Source organism: Mustelus asterias, chromosome 5 (genome assembly GCF_964213995.1).
Source record: "Mustelus asterias chromosome 5, sMusAst1.hap1.1, whole genome shotgun sequence".
NCBI classification, from domain to species: Eukaryota; Metazoa; Chordata; class Chondrichthyes; order Carcharhiniformes; family Triakidae; genus Mustelus; species Mustelus asterias.
The window spans coordinates 144,497,945-144,519,913 of NC_135805.1; the positions used below are offsets into that span (position 1 = coordinate 144,497,945).

Sequence of the window (21,969 nt, forward strand, 5' to 3'; positions counted from 1 at the left end):
TCCAACCCCGGCATCTCCACATCATAACATTACCTGAGCAGCTGTCCAGGTCAATCGTCTGGATCTGTCCTATCACAGCAACAGAAACATTGGCATAGGGTCCTGGCAACAGGGGAATTCAAACCTATGGGCCAATTCCCATGTAGATCCATGCATCACGACATCCACAGTGCCCTGATGCTCATCTTCAATCGTACGTCTGTCTATGATCCAGTGATCAGAAGATATGTCCCATTAACTCCAGTCTCCTGTTATTTACACAGTTGTTCAATCTGTTTATTTCCTGTTTCATCTTGAATCTGTTTCAGGCTGGGAGGGAATCACTTCAGTCTCAATGGAAGGAAGCAGCTGGAGTCTCTGAAGGAATCCAGACCGGGATTACATGTGATATTGTGAACATTTCAATTGATAAGCATTGCTGCTCCACCGCTTAGTGAATTTCTGACTTGTTGTGAAGATCTTCGACAGCCCCTTCCAAATCCTTGGTTCCTGCCCACCTCCTTCTCTATTTCATCAGCCCATCCAGCCAGGTAGTGATTTTCCTGCTTACCTGGTTTGATTGAAAGGATGTCCCGAGGCATGGTACATTGGGGAAACTATGCAGACGCTGCGACAACGGATGAATGAACACCGCTCGACAATCACCAGGCAAGACTGTTCTCTTCCTGTTGGGGAGCACTTCAGCGGTCACGGGCATTCGGCCTCTGATATTCGGGTAAGCGTTCTCCAAGGCGGCCTTCGCGACACACGACAGCGCAGAGTCGCGGAGCAGAAACTGATAGCCAGGTTCCGCACACACAAGGACGGCCTCAACCGGGATATTGGGTTTATGTCACACTATTTCACATAAATATTTCTGCTTTTTTCCTCCTGAGTCTTTATCATGCGATCCTAGAATCAGAATTTATGTCACACTATTTGTAACTCCCACAGTTGCGTGGACCTGCAGAGTTTCACTGGCTGTCTTGTCTGGAGACAATACACATCTTTTTAGCCTGTCTTGATGCTCTCTCCACTCCCATTGTTTTGTTTCTTAAAGACTGGATTAGTTGTAAGTATTCGCATTCCAACCATTATTCATGTAAATTGAGTCTGTGTCTTATAAGTTCTGTTTGTGAACAGAATTCCCACTCACCTGAAGAAGGGGCTCAGAGCCTCGAAAGCTTGTGTGGCTTTTGCTACCAAATAAACCTGTTGGACTTTAACCTGGTGTTGTTAAACTTCTTACTTGATTGAGATTCCCAGCTCGAAAACTGTGTGCAGTTTTGATCTCCACATTTAAGGAAATATTGCTGGAAACCATTGTTTAAACAACAATGTATTGTCAGTGTTCTCAGCACCAAAGTCTTCATCTACCTTTCAAAAGGGAGCAGCAAAAATATTTCTCCAGAGAGAAGTGTGCGGGTATGATTCTGAGTGTATCCAGCAGAGAGCAGATTAGTAAAGGCCTTGAGAGTTTCCTCTCTGTCACTGTGAATGAATATTCCACAAGCCTCCCCTTAAAACCTGTTTCCCAAGCTTGTCATTAAAGTGATACAATGCCACCATCTGCTCGTGACTTACAGCTACTGCAGGCACTGATCTTTGTGAGCCTCAAACAAGTTCAGTAACTCCCATGTCTGCACCTGGAACCGGTTGCTGAAGTGCAAATATTGAGCAATATTATCAGGTTGAAGTTTGCAGCAGCAACCTCGGCTGGTGAATTCACCTTTTATCACCAGACACTGCACATGAACTCTTGTTCCCTCATTCCCCATTGGAGACATTATCTGGAGATTGTAGTTGGGGATTATATCAGGCTGTAATGTGTACATTTGGTACAGTTATCAGATACTAATGTCATTCAGAATGGGAGTGGGTGAACTTTGCTGCACCCTGATCATGGCTAATCTTACACAGTGCATTTTGCTAATGTTTTTATGTTTCCATTGAAATAGTCTCAACAGACTGGTTCTTTGAACATTGAAAACACAAACATTCTATTGAGCCAAATTTATTATTTTACATCTTTTCAGTCTTTATTCACACTGTCCGCACTCAACTAGAAAAGAAACTGTTCCCATTTTGCAGCTCTTGGTGTACAATTCCACAGGTTGTGGTGATACAGAGAGAGCACCTCAGTTGGAATCTATTATGCATTTTTCTTAGTTTTTAGACAACATATATAAGTCACTGACAGAGTTAAATGATTCCTAAAACAAGAGAGTAGCTTACATATCTGTGAATCCAGAAAGAGAATTAAACAAGTAACTATGATTTTAAGACATAAAGGCAGATATTAATGTATTTTAAGTATTGTGTGAATCATTGTTCACTCAGCCAAAGCAAGTTACCGAAAGGCATGATGCTAAAGGCAAGTATTTCGGAGCCAAAGTCCTAGGATCCCTTTGATTAGTAGAATTCATATCAGGAAGTTTTTTATGAGGAGATATTTTGCAACGTCACTGCCCAGACACAGAATGGATAAGCCCCTGGATGCAGAAACACATGTCTATTCAACTTGGCAGTAGGCTGGTGGGAACACCCACTTTGACCTTTACGGTAGCGTCCAGTGTAACCTGCCAACAGTAAAGTAGCTTTAGCTAAAGAGGGAGCTAGCATCCAGATTTAATGGACGAATGAGATACCATTATGCTGGAAGGTACAATGCAGTTGGCTGAAGTACTGACAAGAGATTTTTGTTGTGTGTATGTGAAATTAAATTAATTTTAAAACTAATGAAGAGTGGGGAATCTGATTTTAAAAATGTATAATTGTTCTGTTTTTTTTTTAGTGATCACCTCAGAACTTGTTTGAGAGGTCTGGGTACTCTGTATCTATGACCATTGAGATAATTTCTCCCATTGATCACTGGTCTTGGAAATTTTTACTTTTTGTCCTGTGACATTGGTTTCCTGAGTCTAATTGCCACCTTGTTGAAAACTCCATGAACATAACCTAAATGCTCTATTTCCTCTCTTCTGGAACTGTTGCCATCTTTAATGCACAGAATGTTTAAAGTGATTCTGTCCCAAAGGTGAAATGTGTTTCTGCTTAATACTCTCAATCTCTCAAGTCACTGACACACACAATTACAATATAATACCACACAGGCACAGACAGAGAAATACATTGTCATAAAAACAGAGATGCACACACGTACAGCCACATAATCAAACAGAGCCAAACCCATATTCCACACCTGCTGCACATTTGTACAGACACATCCCAACGTACGTGGACACACATTCCACACCCCTAAAAATAATGCCCACACACAAAATGAAAAGCGCACACACGGCTCCTTAAAAGTAGCCGCACAGCTGGAAAAGTTGGTCAAGAAAGCTAATGGAATTCTTGCCTTCATCGGCTGGTGTATCAAGTATAAAAGTTGGCAAATTATGTTACATTTGCATAAAACATTGGTTAGGCCACATTTTGAATAGTATGTCCAATTCTGGTTGCAGCACTACCAGAAGGATGTGGAGGTTTTGGAGGGAGTGCAGAAAAGGTTTACCAGGATGTTGCCTGTTTGGAGGGCATTAGCTACAAGGAGAGTTTAAATAGACTTGGATTGCTCTCCTTGAAAAAACAGAGTCTGAGAGGCGACCTGATAGAAGTTTATAAAATTATAAGGAACATAGTTAAGGTGAACAGTTGGAAGTTTTTTTCCCAGGGCAGAAATGACAATTACAGGGGGCACAAGTTCAAGTTAAGGGGGGGTAGGTTCAGTGGGAATGTGTGGGAGAAGTCTTTTGCACAGAGGGTGGAGGGGGCCTGGAATACACTGCCAAGTGAGGTGGTTGAGACAGACACGTTAGTGACATTTAAGACTTATCTGGATAGACACATGAACAGGTGGGGCATGGAGTGATACAAGTAAGTCTAGATAGGACAATGTAATCGCCACAGGTTTGGTGGGCCGAAGGGCCTGTTCCTGTGTTGTATTGTTATTTTTGTTCAAATTTACAGAATTATTCAACCGAACAACATTGTGCAACAAGGGGTTAGTTTTCAAACTCATCTCAATTTCTCTAACAATCCAATACCAAAACTAATCTTCAGAAGCAAAGAACATAATGCACGTAGAAGCAGAATGGAGAATACTTTGGTTTTTGGACTGGAATCTCCTAACCCGCATTTATCCTGAGTGAGCAGTTTGCAGACTCCACCTCACGTTTCTGGAACACTTGGAATATCTCTGTCCTTCCCCTTGGAGGTCTGCCCATTGATGTGTAATTCCCAAGGCAGGAAACCTTCCATTGGCATGTTAATAGCAGGAGATGCCACCATGCTCCTATTAATACATTGATCCCAGGACTTTAATGGTTTCAGAACTGGCCTGTCATTTTTGTCTGCTTAATTTTAGAAAAGATATTCCTTGTCTCTGTTGGTTGTCTCACCCCATTTCCAAACCATGATTTCACACAAGCTCCACAAACTCTCGCAGTAAGACCAAGGAAACAGGGAATAGAGATTTTTTCAGAGATCTTTTGTGGATTTTTATTTTTGCCAATTTCACTAAATTTTAGTGTGTGTGTGTGTAAGTGCCTAAAGCATCCCCCATGTTTATATTTTCCACTCCACACTGTGAAGGTGCGTTAAGAATGTGAGTTAAGCACAATCTCAGAACAGAAATGACATATCCATACTAACAAAGACACAGCTCAGGCCAATTTTCCCCATCACATTTTACATGTTGTTCACAAATTGTTTTGTTCAATGAGCTGGCTTTGAAATTTACATTCAAAGTTACCATCAAATTAATAGGGATCTTGCTGCATTGTTATGATTTGTTTCCCCCAGATCATGAATTGTCTGCTGAAGCAGTCTCTGGATGCTCTTTCACGGACATCCTTTCACTTCAAATGTGGAGTGGTGTGTGTTGTCTGCATGCGCGCGCATTGTGAGTTGCGTGTCTGTGTGTTCTGTCACACAAAAACAAATGTACACAAACATTCACAGATACGGTCTTCTCGTCTATACAGTTTACATATTTGTGTGCGTGTTTGTGTCTGTGGTTCTACCTGTATGAATGAAGCTCCTGTCTGTGTTACTTGGTGCAATATTGTTTATTCAAGTTTGAATGTGTCTGAGAGTCAGTGTTTTGTGTGCGCTTCTGTATTGTTATGAGTGTATATGTGTGTGTGTGTAATTGCATGTGCATGTGTGTGCCATGTATGATTGTTGTTGTGTGTGTGCCTGTTCCAAGCTGGTTCTGGAGGCTTGTGTCTTATATATCCATTGGACATCCTGTGCTTGTCTTGTTTGTGTGCTTCTGCCTGTGTCTGTATCTGCACTCAAGTCTGTGTGTACACTTGTGTTTGTATGCAAATATGTTAATGCGTACATGAATGTTTGCCTGTGTGAGCATTTGTGTCTTTTTGAAGATGTGTGCGTGTGTTTCTTATTATCTTTGTTCTATTTATGTGTATATGTGAGCGAGTCTGTGTACGCATGTATGAGTGGGTCTGTCTGTGTGTGTATGTGAGCTCCTCTGTCTTCCTCTGTGTGTTTGTGGACAAGTATTTCTCTCTGTGTGTATTTGAGTGAGTCTCTGGGTTTATTTTTGAGCATCTTCCTGTGTATGTATGTGAGTGAGTCTCTGTGTGCATGTAGCGAGATAGTCTTTCTCTGTGTATTTGTGACAAAATATGTCATTCTGTGTGAGAGTGAATCTGTCTTCCTGTGTGTTCTGTGTCTGTGTTTCAATCACTATGATAGAAAGTGTGTGAATGTTTTAGAGCTAATGAGAGATTGATAGATTTGTCAGCATTCACAGAAGAGATACAGGTCAATCACCCATCGATTTGATGCCGATCAACAAAGATCTGAAGATACTCATCTCATTTTCCATCACTTTGAGGTGGTTAACGACCCCTCCAAAAATGGAACAAATGCCTTTCTATGCAATATATTTACGCCCTTATAGGTTTGTATATGATATAACAAGCCCCAGTCCATCACTCAAACCAGCCTCCCACTCATTGACATTGTCTACACTTCCTGCTGCCTCAGAAAAGCAGCCAGCATAATCAAGGACCCTGCACCCCCGACATATCTCATCCACCCTCTTTTGTTGGTAAAAAGATACAAAAGTCTGAGGACATGTACCAACCGACCTCAAGAAAAACTTCTTCCCTGCTGCCATCAGTCTTTGGAATATATTTACCTCGTATTAAGTTGACCTTAATGCATTAGCTATGAATGTAACAGTACATTATGCACTCTCTCCTTCCCTTCCCTATGTGTGGTATGGTTTGTCTGTATAGCGTGCAAGAAACAATACTTTTCACTGTATACTAATACATGTGAGAATAATAAAGCAAATAAAATATACCTCTGTCAGGTCCCCACTCAACCTTCATTGCTTGAAGGAAAACACTCCCAGTCTATCCAATCTTCCTTCATAGCTAGGACCCTCTGATTCAGGCAGCACCCTGGTAAATCTCATCTGCCCATTCTCAAGTATAATCACATCCTACAATGTGGTGATGAGAGCAGTGAGCAGTACTCCAGTTGTGGCCGAACAAATATTTTATGCAGTTCCAGCATGACAAACCCATTCTTTTAATCTGTGCCTTAGCTAATAAAGGTAAATTTCCTATTTTCTCTCTTCACCAATTGATCAACCTATCCTGCCACATTCAGGATCGTGCACAGCATGCCCAGGTCCCTCTGACCTTGAGTACTTTCCAGATCCCTACCATTCATAGTGTTTCTTTTACCTTGTTAGCCTTTTGCAAGTGTATTACTTATACCTTCCCGGGTTGAAATCCATTTGCCACATTTCTGCCCACTTGAATCCATTGATATCTTTCTGCACTTGACGGCTATCCTTCGCAATGTTTACTCAAACTTCTTGATATCCTTTAAATTTAAGTCCAAATCATTATTATATCCAAAATAGTAAGGACAACAGCATCGAGCCCTGTGGAAACCCATTGGAAACAGACTCCTTGTCACATAAACATTCCTCTACCATCACTCTCTGCTTCCTGCCTCTCAGCCAATTTTGGATACAATGTGCCCCTGCCTTGGATCTCAATTGCCCTCACTTACTTTATCAGTCTGTTATGAGGAATCTTATCAAAAGCCTTTCTAAAGCCCATACCGACCACTTCAGATTGATTACCCCCATCAACACTCCTAGTTATCTCCAAAAGAAAAAGATCAAACCTTCAAACACGACCTTCCCTCAATCCTTGCAGACTATACCTGATTAATCTCTGTCTATGCAAATACACATATTATTCAGCTTTCAATTTATACACTTTGCAAGCATTCCAGTTTAATGAGACAAACAAAAGCAGTAATTGACTCTTTAAGTAAATTAACTATTTCCTTATTTAACACTTCCAGTACCAACTGAAACTTAAACAGTTGCAGTTCACTAACTCTTTGACTGAACACTTAACCGAAGATCAACTCTCAACTGAACTTTAACTCTTAACTGAATATCAACTTTAATTGAAAAATAACTTTAATTATTTAACTGAAAAAAGATGCTGAGAGTTGTGGAAAAAGCTTGGCCCAGAAATATCCCCGATGCAGAATCTATCTTCGCTGAAGCATCCTGAAGGTCACATGTCTTATGATGGTTAATTTCTTTACAGTTGTCGCATGCAAACAAAAGACTGCAGTGTCTTTAATCTCCATATCATCCACTTGCTTCCAGAAAATTATTTTTCACCCAGCCAACTGTATAACCAGAAACTGATCACACAGTTCAATCATCCAATGAAATGCATAGTTCAGACCAGCATGCTTTCCACATATACCCCATTACCTTGGAGCTATCGACTTAAACAACTTCCCATATTGGACCAACACAGGAAGCTTCAAATCACCCTTCCCAAACCAGATAACTGACTCTGAACAACTTAACAACCTGCACCTAGTTTGAATTGTAAGTTGACCAAAAATTCCAGCATGCTTATCTCTCAGCAAGCATAGCCATATTAAAGCCACAATTGCCATTTTTGTTAATTTATTGTTGTAGCCATTCTTGCTCCAGCTACACAGGGAAATTCTATCGCTCAGAATTCTTTCAAGTAACGTTCTGACAACCAAGTTTAAACTGGCTGGCATCTAATCTCCTGGTCAATCCCTGAATCAATGTTCTTAATCATGGGACAACAATAGCAATCCTTAAGTCATCTGGCATCACACCTCTGGCCAGAGAGGATTTGAAAATATCTGACAGTGCCTCTGATATCTCCTCTCTTGCATCCCTCAGCAGCATTGGCTGGACTTGACCCAGGTCTGTGGTTTTATCCACATTTAAGGCTGTTAAACTTGCCAGTATCTCCTCTCTCTATGTTAGTTTCCTTTAATATTTCACACTCCTCCACCCTGATGTCTACATCTGCATGGTCCTTTTCTATTTTGAAGATTGACAGAATGTGATCATTCAGGACTTTCCCCATGTGTATCAGGACCATACACACATAATCTACACGGTCCCTAATTGACTCGATAATTTCTCTAGTTATTTGCTTGTTCTTTATATCATTAAAAAACAATATTCTACCCACCAAAGTTTATTGCATGCAATCTTCTTCACTTTCCCGAAATTTGCAGTTGAGATTTAAAATGTTCAAATTGTACAGGTGCCTCATCCCCCAGAAATTGTCGCAGTGCCCCAAGAGTTTAACGTTTTCTATCCTTCAGCATCTATCCTTCAGCATCTCTCCATCGCACAAACCTCTGCTCTATTCTTCTGTTCCTATACATATTATAGTGTGATACTGGGAGACCTCGGGGATTTCTACCCTTGAAGACCTGCTTTGCAATTTCCAACCTAATTCCCTAAAGTCTGCTTGCAGGACTCAGCATCTCTATCTTCCTATGTCATTGTTCCAATCTTGGACCATGATCTCTGACTATTCACTTTCCTCCTTCAGAACGTCCTGCAACAGTTGTGTGACAGGCTTGACCCTGGCACCTGGAAGGCAACACAACATCCAGCATCCTGGAGTTTATCTGCGGCTGCACAGGCATCTATTGACACCTCTCACAAACGAATATACAACCACTAGTTCCGTTCTACACAAACCAGACCACAACTCATCACCCCTGCCCCCTCTGTTGAAAGGAGCGACTGGAATACCTACAGTGCCAAGTCCTTGGCTTTGGTTGGTCTCCACAGAGGAACCACCAGTCTTACCACTTTTCAAGGTTAAATAATGGTTTGCGAGCAATATATAATTGGATCATTCCCTCAGGTTCTGCCTCGACTATATCCTCTGCCTGGGGCTGTTACCCATTCCCTTTTTGCCTGAACTTCGTCAAGCTAAGCTGCATGGTGACAACATCCTGCAATGTACTATCAATACACTTCTCAGACTTGTGAATGCATTGTTGTGCCCGCAGCTGCTACTCAAATGCAAAAACCTGGATTTTTGTTGCTCCAGCCAGAGGCACAAATGATCATGCTGACTACCCAGGGCATTACTGATTTTACACACAGTGCAGGATGTGCGAATTACTGGAATGATTTGGCAACACATAGCAAGAGCGGCACTGTGGCAGAGTGGTTTGCTCTGCTGCCGCACAGCGCCAGGGACTTGGGTTCGATTCCGGCCTTGGGTGACTGTCCTGCGTGGAATGTGTACATTCTCTCGGAGTTTCTCGAACCTGGGTCCTTGGCACTGTGAGCAGTGCTAACCATTGTGCCACTGTGTGTCCTTGAAGAAGAAAACTAACAAAGTGGCAAATAATACCTCTCACTGGAAATAAAACTATGCATCATCACTTTCCCACATACTGATTGGACAGAAAAAAAAAATCCTGTCACCTCTTTCTGCTTATTGGCAAATCCCACTGTCCAGCATCACATCCCCTGGAGTAAGGGGGGACAGGAAGAAGCAAGGTTGTCACTGCAGCCTGGCACACTCCTGAAGAGGAAAAGAAGTACTCGGAGTGTGTACTCTGCCACAGAGGAGGGAAAGGAAACAGGATTTCTCTCTCTCATGCGTGCATATGTCTATGAATGTGTGTGTGTTCTTCTGTCAATATATGAATGTGTTTGAGACAATATGAGTTTCTGTGTGTGCCTGAGTGTTGCGCTCTGTATTTGTGTTGTGTTCCTGTGTTGGTAACAGTATACATGTGGTGTGTGTTTTTGTGTGTGAGGAGTTTGTGTGTTGTTAGGGAACTGTACCAGAAACCCAAGTTATATTAGAATACCAGACTAGACCCTACATTTCTTTTCTTCCATTTCTTCCATGAATGTAAGGGCAGGATGCTTCGTTCCAGGAGTAATTCCACCGAAAAATTAGAGATATTTTACAATAAAAGAAATTTTATTTAATAATTAATATAGCTCAATCAAATGAAACAGCTTAACAATTAACAGTTGAACATCATTTAAAATGAAAATAAAACTACTTTCTAACATGACTGTCTCAGTTCCAAAAAAAAAAGTATTCCCCACACCCACTTAAATGCCACTTGAAATACCATTAGCAACCTGAAATATACGTTCTGTAATGAGTGTAGACAGTCTTAAATTTTTCAGAGGGAAAGTTACTTTCAGAGTAACTTGTAGAAGCTTCTGTCTTCAATCAATCCCAAGTTAGAACTGCAGCAATAAGCTACAAAATCTTTGCCTCTCTGCTGGAGACCCAGCTCTGTCCATGAAGCACATTATCACATAACTCTGTCAATCAAGTTCCAACACAATCTTTTGTGCAAACAAAAACAATTGGTTTAGTCAAAGTAAAAAAAGAATCTTAGCTGAAATGAATATTCTGCTTTTACAACATCTGAGTTAATTTTTTTTCCAGACATATTGACTCCCTGTGGAACACAGCTGAGTTTTAAACATTCTCCTGAAATGTAAATACATCAATATATTATAGATATCATACACGCATATATGAATGGCGGGACTACCATCAAAAATGTGAGAGCATGTTTGTGCATGTGTGTGTGTGCATGTTTACATGAGAGTAGTTTGTGTATGTGTTTTGTGTGTTCATATGCCTGCTTTCCACAAACAGAAGGAGGAGCCCTCCTTTATGTACCTCCACTGGGATAATGTGTGTAGCTTTTCATGTATGTGTGTAGCAGTGGCGTGATTCTATGTTTAACATGTGTGCCCGTTTATTTGTGTGTCTCTTATGCATTTATCTCGGAGCCTGACTACTTTTTTGTTATTATAAACCACTACAATGCAGGAAGAAACCATTAAGTCCTTTGAGTCTGCAACGAGTCTGCGGCACAACAGCTTACACAGTCCTATCCATCCACTCTGTCCCCAAAAAATAAACACTTACCATGGCTACACCGCACAACCTACACATGGTGGGATAGTAAGAAGCAATTCAGCAGGAGTGATCCAACTAAACGACACATATTTAAACTGTGGGGGGAAACTGAAGAACCCAGAGAAAACCTATGTATAGACGGGGAGAATGGGCAAACTATACACAGACAGACAACCTGCCAAGGCACGAATGTTGCCTGCGTCACTAGTGCTGTGCCGCAGCAGTGTTCCCCATTATGTCACCATGCCGTCTGATATGTGTGTATATGCCAATGATCCTGCGCTCGGTTGTGTTACTGTGTCCGAATGTGTCTGAATCTCTGTCTTTAAGTGTCTGTGTCTCTGTGTCTGTGTGTGTGTGTGCGTTTGTGTATGTCTATATGTATGTGTGGGTGTGCGTATGTGTTTTCCCCTGTACATGCCAGTGCGTCATTATGAGGGTTAGATCCTATTTCCTTTCCCTCCTCTGGGGCAGAGTCATTGTTTTTTCCTCTTCAGGGGTGTGCCGGGTTGAAGTGCCAAGGTTGCTTCTTCCTGTCGCCAATGGCTCCGGTGGTTGTGATGCTGGATTGTTGGACCTGCCAATAAGCAGGAAGAGGTGCCAGGTTTTTTTTTCTGTCCAATTAGTGCGTGGGGAAGTGATGATGCACAGTTTGATTTCCAGCAAGAGGTATTGTTTGCCATTTTGGTCGTTTTGCTCTTTAATCTGTGTCAGGGGACATGATAATTGCCAGACTTGTTTGCCAATGGGACGGTAGAGATTTCAGAAGGTATTTATTTTGTCCAGATAGTTTGAAGGAGCGCAATGATTAACTGGCAGACTGGACATGTGGGGATGGAACTGGCAGATCAGTGTTTTTTTTTGTCTAATCATCATGGGGGAGTTCGAGTTTGGACAGAGTGCACAATGGGAGAGCAGAGATGCTAAAAGATGTTTATCTTGTCCAATCAGTATGAGCGGGTTTGATGCTGGACAGTTGGAAATGCAAAAAGAAGTGAATTCACTGAATGAATTGAAGAATTTGAGTCAATTTAAGCACAATCTTCAACTGTTGTTTGTACTGTAAAATAAATGTATATTTAACCACTTAATGGTTCAGTTCTCCCAGGTTTAACTATTTTTAAAATTGCAGAAAAGGGCTATTCGACATATTCTTCCACTTCATCCTGAAATGTGAATTTAAACAAACTGGAACATTCCTGAAAATCAGTAATTAATTTCCTCTTATCATTTAATACACCGCAATATTTGAGTAAAAGGATACTTCAGCACATTCTTAAACTGCTCTCTGAACTTCGTTTGTGTCACTGCATAAATTGCAGTGTTGGTGCAGCAACTCAGGAGCTGCAGCATAAAGCCTAATTCCACAACAAACCAATCCAACCATAGAGACTTATAACCTAACCATTGCATCCGGTTCCATATAGAATAAAACATGAAAACTGACCATAACATGATGAAATTGGCTGAGATAACAAACAGTAGAATAATGGACTTTCTTCGACTCTCCATCTCTGGGTCTCTGGAACTCTCCCCACTGTTGTGAGCCCGGAGTCTCCTGCGGGCTCTGCTGCTCACCAAAATGTGTCTGACGGTGAAAACATTGAGCAGCAGTATCAGGGCAAATGGGAGACACGGGTTTAGAATGTTGTGGAGGAATTCAATTATTCCCCAGAATGTAGAGAGCAGAACATCCATTGTGAACTCACAGAACCACGGATCATTATTCAGCGAGTATCGACCTAATAACATAAAATACCAAAAAATGTTCTTTGAACAGCTGAGCACAGTAATCGTTCCCAGAACCACAGCCGCAGTTTTCTCGCTGCAATATTTGCTTTTCAGCTTTGGGCAGCAAATGGCCACAAATCGGTCAAACGTGAATGTGACGGTGAACCAGACGGAACAGTCAGTGGCTGCATAAAGCAGGACAGCGTGGATATTACACACGGGGATGGAATACAGGAAATCAAATTGTTCCGGAAAAACAATGGGAATGTGTCTCAACAGCAAGTCAAGGATAGCAACCAGTAGATCCGCTGCTGCCATGGCCACCAGGTAACACGTGACACATTTCGACAGAGCACAGTTTTTGCACTTCAGGATCACAATTGTGATTAGGTTCACTGTAATGTAATGAAATAATTAATGATATTATTTTGGGTGAAATATGTTACAGCATCTTCTGAGTTAATGAGATCAATAAACCTGAAAGGAAAAAGGGAGAGGTTTGTGATAAAGTGGAGCGAACTGGGATTTAAAAAAAAAGATTTGCAGGTGAGGATGGAGGTGGGGGCGGGGGGGGGGGGGGGGTCGAGAGGTAGGGAGGGCAGGATATTGGGCCATCTTGATTAGTACTGTAAAATGGGGACAAAGGAGAGACTAGGGAGTAGAGGGTGACAGTGATGAGCCAGAGGTGAAGGGTGCTTTATTGTCAAATATGTCGGATCATTTCTATTTTTGTCTTTTCTGCTGACAGAAACAGTTCTTAATCTAAATATAACAGGAAGCAAAACATTATTTATCACCGTTTTACTGCGTGATGTGAATTCTGAACGGGGTTATTCAAATTTCCGATGAAAATCTCTTGGCTAGGGGACGTTCATCTTTCATAAAATCAATTGGTTTCTGAACTTCCAAACATATATTAGTAAATCCATGTTTCAAGCATTTACATTGTGCAATGTCAGTTATGAAATGTTTGTGCATCATGCACTGTCTCCCTGCTCTGTGGACATAATGTTGGGTGTCAATTTTTATCCATTAAACATTCCCTTTATAAACAATTTGCCAGTTATCCTCCATTGATCCAGCAAGTATCATAGGGATATCACCAGACCAGATGAGCGGGAAAAAGTGGGGGAGTTGTGAGTGAAGGGCAAACCAAGAGTCAAAATGATAAACTACGTTGTCACCTCGCCTCGACATACACCCTGAAAACCAAACTCTCAATCTGAGTGAACGCCATCCCAGAGATGAGACAGAAAGAGGGTGTCACCCTTAAAATGACGCCAGCACTCATACGCACAGATACACATGCACGTACGTGCAACTGTGCACATACGCTACACATACACGCGCATGTACACATTCATGCACTAAAACACACAAACACACTCACGTTCACACACAAAGACATACACACATGCAAATACGCACAAACGTGCACACATTCACACACACACACACCCACACATTCACACACAGATATACACACAAACACACGAATGCAAGGAATTACACAATCTCACAATTGTACTTTCAAGCCAACCCAGAAGCACATATAAACAGAACAATGACACTCAGATACACGCACAAATCCAATTTGTTCAAATGCACACACACTCACAAGAACATGGACACCCAACTACATAGGCACACGCATTCAGACACACTTGTGCATGCACGAACACACACATGTAAACACACACAGAGGCACGCAAAGAAACACAGGTTCACATAAGTACGGCACACAATAGTGCCACATAAATATGTTTATGTTGACTTTCTCATGAATGGTAAACTCACGACGTTGATCGTCTTCCTTAACAATGGCAATGACATTGAAAGTCAAGGAGGAATGGGCAAATTTTATCTTGCTTGAGATGGTCATTGCTTGGCACTTGTGTGACATGAATGTTACTTGCCTCGTGTATGTCCAAGCCTGTATATAGTCCAGTTCTTCCTGCGTTTGGATATCAACTGCTTCAGAACCTCAGGAGTGGCTGGTGGCAGGGCAAACTGCAATCATCAGCAAATGTGCCAACGTCTGAACTTAAGATGGAAGGAATGTTGTTGATGAAACAGCTGAAATTTGTTTGGCCTAGGTGTGACAGAAGAGGTGATTTTATGTTCAAATTTAGCGTGGAAGGTGCAAACAAACAAATCTCAATTACAAGGGAGGAAGTGTTAGGTGTTTTCGGAAGCATTAAGGTAGAAAAATCCCCAGGGCCAGATGGCATCTGTCCTAGATTGCTGAGAGAGAGACAAGAGATGAAATTGCTGGGCCTCTAACATAAATCATTGTTTTTTCATTGGACCCAGAGGATTGGATGATAACAAATGTGGTCCCGTTATTTAAGAAGGGTAGCAAGGATAACCCGGGTAATTATAGGCCAATGAGCTTGACGTCCATGGTAGGGAAATTGTTGGAGAAGATTCTTAGAGATACGATCTATAAACATTTAGAACTGAATAATCTCATTAGCAATAGATAACACGGTTTTGTACGAGGAAGTTCATGCCTCACAAATTTGGTTGAGCTTTTTTGAGGAGGTGACAAAAATGATAGATGAGGAAAGGACCGTGGATGTCGTCTACATGGAGTTTAGTAAAGCATTTGACAAGGTCCCTCATGGCAGGCTGGTGCAAAAGGTTAAACCTCACAGGATCAAAGGTGAACTAGCAAGATGGGTACAGAACTGGCTTGGCCATAAAAGATAGAGGGTAGCAGTGGAGGGGTCTTATTCTGATTGGAGGTCTGTGACTAGTGGTGTTACGCAGGGCTCTGTACTGGGACCTCTGCTGTTTGTGATATCTATAAATGATTTGGAAGAAGATGTAGCTGGTCTGATTGGTAAGTTTGTGGACGACACAAAGATTGCTGGAGTTGCGGATAGTGATGAGCATTGTCAGAAATACAGCAGGATATATATATAGGCTGGAAAATTGGGCGGAGAAATGGCAGATGGAATTTAATCCATATAATTGCGAAGTGATGCATTTTGGTAGATCTAATTCAGGGGGAGATATACAATAAATGTCAAAACCATCTGGAGTATAGACACGCAGAGGGATCTGGGTGTGCATGTCTACAGATCCTTAAAGGTGGCAGCACAGGTGGAACAGGTGGTGAAGAAGGCATATGGCATGCTTGCCTTTATTGGGTGGGGCATAGAGTATAAAAATTGGCATATGATGTTGCAGTTATATAGAACGTTGGTTAGGCCACATTTGGAATACTGCATCCAGTTCTGGTCGCCACACTACCAAAAGGACGTGGAGGCTTTGGAGAGAGTGCAGAAAAGGTTTACCAGGATGTTGTCTGGTACGGAGGTATTAGCTGTTAGGAGAGATTGAGTAAACTAGGGTTGTTCTCCCTGGAAAGACGGAGCTTGAGGGGCGACCTAATAGAAGTTTACAAAATTATGAAGGGCATAGATTGGGTGAACAGTTGGAAGCTTTTTCCCAGGTCAGAAATGACAAACACAATGGGTCACAAGTTCAAGGTAAGGGGGGCAAGATTCAATACAGGTATGTGGGGGATGTATTTTACACAGAGGGTGGTGGGGGCCTGGAGTGCACTACCAAGCAAGGTGGTTGAGGCAGACACGCTAGGATCATTTAAGACTTATCTAGATAGCCACATGAACAGACTGGGAATAGAGGGATACAAACGGATAGTCTAGTTAGGAACACAGGATCAGTGCAGGCTTGGAGGGCTGAAGGGCCTGTTCGTGTGCTGTATTGTTCTTTGTTCTTTGAAACAAGGTATAAAACAAGAGATATCATGACATTGTTCATGATGGCAGGTCATTCGAGGTAAATGACATATTTGTTAGCAACTTAAAATTGGTCCGTCCTTGATCAGCGGGAATATCATACCAAAAACAAGCCCTGTGTCCTATGCAATTGAAATCGAAGGAATAAAACTGTGGAGGTGTGTAGGCCTACTTAAATAAAAAAAACATGCAATATGATATATACAGGGAAGAATAATGCGAAAACATCAGTCATATTTGTTCGATAGTGCCACGTTCAGTGGGACAGTTTGTTTCAGAGGAAGGCCCTCGTGCTTTTCCCATGCGAACTGGAGTAAAGGTCTGCATTAGCACACCTCCTGAAAGAGCAAAATACCCGACTGCTACTCAGATATTGCTACCTCAACTGAGACAGAGCAAGCCACAGAGCTGAGACACACTCAGTGAATTTGGAAATCCCTTCATAGACTGAAAGAAAACTGTATGAGCCAAATAGTCTTTTAGAAAAAAACTTTATCATCTATTCTTGTAAATTGCTGTCTGTTCTTAAATTCGTCTGTGAAGAACTTAAAGGGAGAGGGTTATATGTGAGTTAGAGGACATGGAGTGGTTGAGGAGCAAGGGGCCGAGATGCGGAGCGGCAGTTGAACATAAGTCCAAGCTCGCATACACAAAAACAGAGACATGTCCACAAACACAGTCACAAAGTCACATGCACAAAGGTGCACAATGTCGCTCCATCACACACGGGCACGGACACACAGACACGCACATAAACACACAAACACACACACACAAACGCACACAACCCAGAAACAGAGACACACTCGCATACAGAAACACAGACACGTGCACAAACAGTGATAAATTTGCAATTTCACTCGCGAGGGCACTAACACACTCATTTACATAGAAAATCATCCCCTCCCTCTCTTTCTGTCAAAATATCACAAGTAAACACAAACTCTCACACACAATCAGACAGGAATACACTCTAACTTTCGCAACCACAGACAGACACAGATTCACAAACCAATGCACATGCACTCTCTCAATAATTTCCCACCAAATGGTTTCAACCAAACACACCAACGGACAGACATGCACACACACACACACCCACACACACCAGCACACACACGAGCAGATGCACACATCAACACGCACAGAAACACAGATACATATTCACAGAAAGGCACACACCGGCACACACATATATAACAACACATAACAGCAAAGAAACACACATGCATACTCAGACAGAGGCATACATATGCACGTGCATACACATGTATGCAAACAGACATATAGGCACAACAACTCACTGGTACACGCAAACATCCAGATAAATGCAAGCACCCACATACAAACCAACTCACACACAGACACACACAGCTCACATATAGAATCACTCTCTCTCTCTTTGACACACACACACCTATATGCAGACAGACATGCACTCACACACATTATCTCACCCTGGGACAAACAAACAAACACACACACACACACATTAAGACACGCACAGAAACATACTCGTAGAATCATTGCAGTGAAGGAGCATCGAGTCTGCACCAACTCTCTAAAAGCGCATCACACCCAGGCCCAAACCCCCGCCTCTGCCCTATCTCTGTAACCTCACGAATTTTCCATGACTAATACACCTAACCTACATGTCTTTGCACAATAAGGGGCAATGTAGCATGGCCAATCGATTTAACCTGCACATCTTGTGACAGCAAGAGGAAATTAAGCATGGCCAGACGACCGAATCTGCACATATTTGGATTAACGGAGGAAACCAGAATCTCAGTCAAAACTCAATCAGACACAGGGAAAAATGTGCAAACTGTTTACAGATATCACCCCAGACTCACCAACGTTTACAGATGTACCATAAAAGCATTCTTTCTAGTTGTATCACAGCTTGGTTTGGCTCCTGCTCTGCCCAAGACCGCAAGGAACTACAAAAGGTCGTGAATGTAGCCCAATCCATCACACAAACCAGCCTCCTATCCATAGACTCTGTCTACAATTCCCGCTGCCTCGGGAAAGCAGCCAGCATAATTAAGAGCCCCACACATCCCGGACATTCTATTTTCCACCTTTTTCTTTCTGCAAAAGGATACAAAAATCTGAGGCCATGTACCAACCGACTCAAGAACAGCTTCTTCCCTGCTGCTGTCAGACTTTTGAATGGACTTACCTTACATTAAGTTGATCTTTCTCTACAACCTAGCTCTGACTGTAACACTACATTCTTCACTCTCTCCTTTCCTTCTCTATGAATGGTATGTTTTGTCTGTATAGCGCGCAACAAACAATACTTTTCACTGTATGTTAATACGTGACAATAATAAATCAAATCAAATCAAATCAAAAGACACCACCATTGCCATCTCTGGATAGGTCCTGTCCCGCTGGCAGGACAGACCCATCAGAAGTGGTGACACAGTGCTATACAGTCGGGAGGAAATTGCAGTGGGAGTCCTTAACATCAACCCAGACCCCATGAAGACTCATAGCTTCAATTTGGATAGAGGCAAGGAAACCTCTTACTGGTTACCACATACCGCCCTCCTGTGGCTGATGAATTAGTCATCTTCCATGTTGAACAACACTTGGAGGAAGCACTGAGGATGGCAAGGGCGCAACGTGTACTCTGGGTGGAGGATTTCAATGTCCACCACCAAGAGCAACTCGGCAGCAGCACTGCTGATCGAGTCCTAAATGATATAACTGCTAGATTGGGTCTGTAGCAAGAGATGAAGGAACGAACAAAAGGGAAAAAACATACTTGACCTCATCCTTAACAACCTGCCAGCTGCAGATGGATCTGCCCATGACAGTATTGGTAAGACTGAGCACCGTACAGTCCTTGTGGAAATGAAGAGCCATCTTTACAATGAGAATAAAATACATCATGTTGTGTGGCACTATCACCATTCCAAATTGGACAGACTCAAACAGATCTAGCAGCTCAAGACTGGGCATCCATGAGGGCGCTGTGGGCCATCAACAGCAAAGGAACTGCACTTCTCCACAATTCAATCTTATGGCCTGGCATACTCCGCACTCAACCATTATCATCAAGCTAGGGGATCAACCCTGGTTCAATGGAGAGCACAAGAGGGCATGCCAGGAGCAGCACGAGGCATGCCTGAAAATGAAGTGTTAACCTGCTGAAGCTACCAACTAGGACTACCTCCATGCCAAACAGCAGAAGCAACAAGTGATAGTCAGAGCTAAGTGATCACACAACCAACAGAACAGATCTAATTTCTGCAGTCCTGCTATATCCATTCGTGAATGATGGTGGACAATGAAAAACTCAATGGAGGAGGAGGCTCAACAAATATCCCCATGCTCAACGTGGAAGGAGCCCAGCATATCGGTGCAAAAGATAAGGCTGAAGAATGTGCAGCAACCTTCAGCCAGAAGTGCCAAGTGGATGATCCAACTTGGCCTCCTCCAGTGTTTTCCGTCTAATTCCTCTCTCCAGTCAATTCTATTCACTTCATATGATGTCAGGAAATGGTTGGTTTCACTGGATAATACAAAAGCAATGGGCCCTGCGAACATTCCGGCAATAGAACTGTAGACTTATTATCCAGAACTTGCTGCTTCTCTAGCGAAGCTCTTCCAGTACAATTACAACACTGGCATCTATCAGGCAATGTGGAAAATTGCCCAGGTATGTCCTGTACACATGAAGCGTGACAATTCCTCCCAGCCAATTACCGCCCAATATTTACTCTTGATCATCAGTAAAATGATGGAATAGGTCATCATCAATGCTATGCAGCAGCACCTGATCAGCAATAACGTGCTCCGTGACGTCCAGTTTGGGTTTTGCCAGGGTCACTCAGCTCCTGATGTCATTACAGCCTTGGTTCAAACATGGACAAAGGAGCTAAATTCCATAGGTGAGGTGAGAGTGACAGCCCTTGACATCAAGGCTGCATTCGACTGAATGTGGCATGAAGGAGCACTGGCAAACTGGAATCAATGTGCATCAGGGGGCAAAATCTCCACTACTTGGAATTATACCTGCTACATAGGAAGATGGTTGTGGTTATGATGGGTTAGTTATCCCAGCTCCAGGACATCTCTGCAGGAGTCCCTCAAGGCAATGTTCTCGGCTCAACCATCTTCAGCTGCTTCACCAATGACCTTCCCTCCGTCATGAGGTCAGAAGTGGGGATGCTTGCAGATAATTACACAATGTTCAGCACTGTTTGCTACTCCTCAGATACTGAAGCAGTCCACGTGCAAATGTAACTATATCTGGTTAATATTCAGGCTTGGGCTGACACGTTTGCCAGTAACATTCGTGCCACACAAATGCCTGGCAATGACCGTCACCAATAAGAGTCACTCTAACAACTGCCCATTGACATTCAATCGTGTTAGCATCACTGAATCCACATCCTTGGCGTTACTATTGACCAGAATCTCAACTGGACTCGCCGCATAAACACAGTGGCGACAAGAGCAGGTCAGAGGCTAGTAATACTGTGGCGAATAACCCACGACCTGACTCCCCAAAACCTGTCCGCCATCTACAAAGCACAGGTCAGAAGTGTGATGGAATACTCCCCACTTACTCACAGGATCACATACAAATACACACACGCAAAAACACCGACATCCAAATCACACATACATCACCCTCTTTCAATTACGCACACACACACACATATGCACAGACACACACACAACTTCCTCTCTCAATTGCACACACGCACGCACACAAACTGAAGCATACAGTCATGCACAGAAATAAACAAACAAGTGAAAAAGACATCGGGGGCGAATCTCCCAGTCCGCTGCACTGCTCGAGTAGCACAGAGGGCCAGGAGACATCAATGGAGGCCGTTTCATGGTCTTCCCGCTGGGCATCATGGCCTTCACGCATCTCTGGCACTGAGTGTTTTTTTGCGTAATCAGCTCCATGCCGGTATAATGAACCCAAATTGTCATTAGAATCATCTGGAAGAAGCACTTTTTCCTCCTACTTATACAAAAAAATATAATTGTTGTGGTCTAATTTGACTTTATCTTGTACGTTGGGGCTCATGTCCACTGTCCTAACAAAATTGGAGGATCTTAGGTGATTAAAAACTATAAGTCTATCTTTGATTTGGGATTGATGAACTAAAGAAAGTCGATGTTGAGGAACAGGAATTTTTTAACATGTTGTTTTCACTTATTTAAAATAGGGTGTGCCTTGTTGA

At 42.4% G+C, this 21,969-nt stretch overlaps 1 protein-coding gene across 3 annotated transcripts in view; it reads left to right on the forward strand.

Moving 5' to 3' along the window:
- The window catches only part of LOC144493861 (NACHT, LRR and PYD domains-containing protein 3-like), a 76,130-nt gene extending 73,420 nt beyond the window's left edge, over nt 1–2,710 (forward strand). For 2 of the 3 annotated variants that reach the window (XM_078213435.1, XM_078213436.1), the window contains exon 11: nt 309–1,204. In XM_078213435.1, the coding sequence (XP_078069561.1) occupies nt 309–396 (88 nt within the window). In that variant the 3' untranslated portion in view covers nt 397–1,204. Of the gene's footprint in view, nt 1–308 lie in introns of all 3 variants that reach the window. The other variant, XM_078213437.1, reaches the window with a different exon arrangement.
- Nucleotides 2,711–21,969: the final 19,259 nt, after the last annotated feature.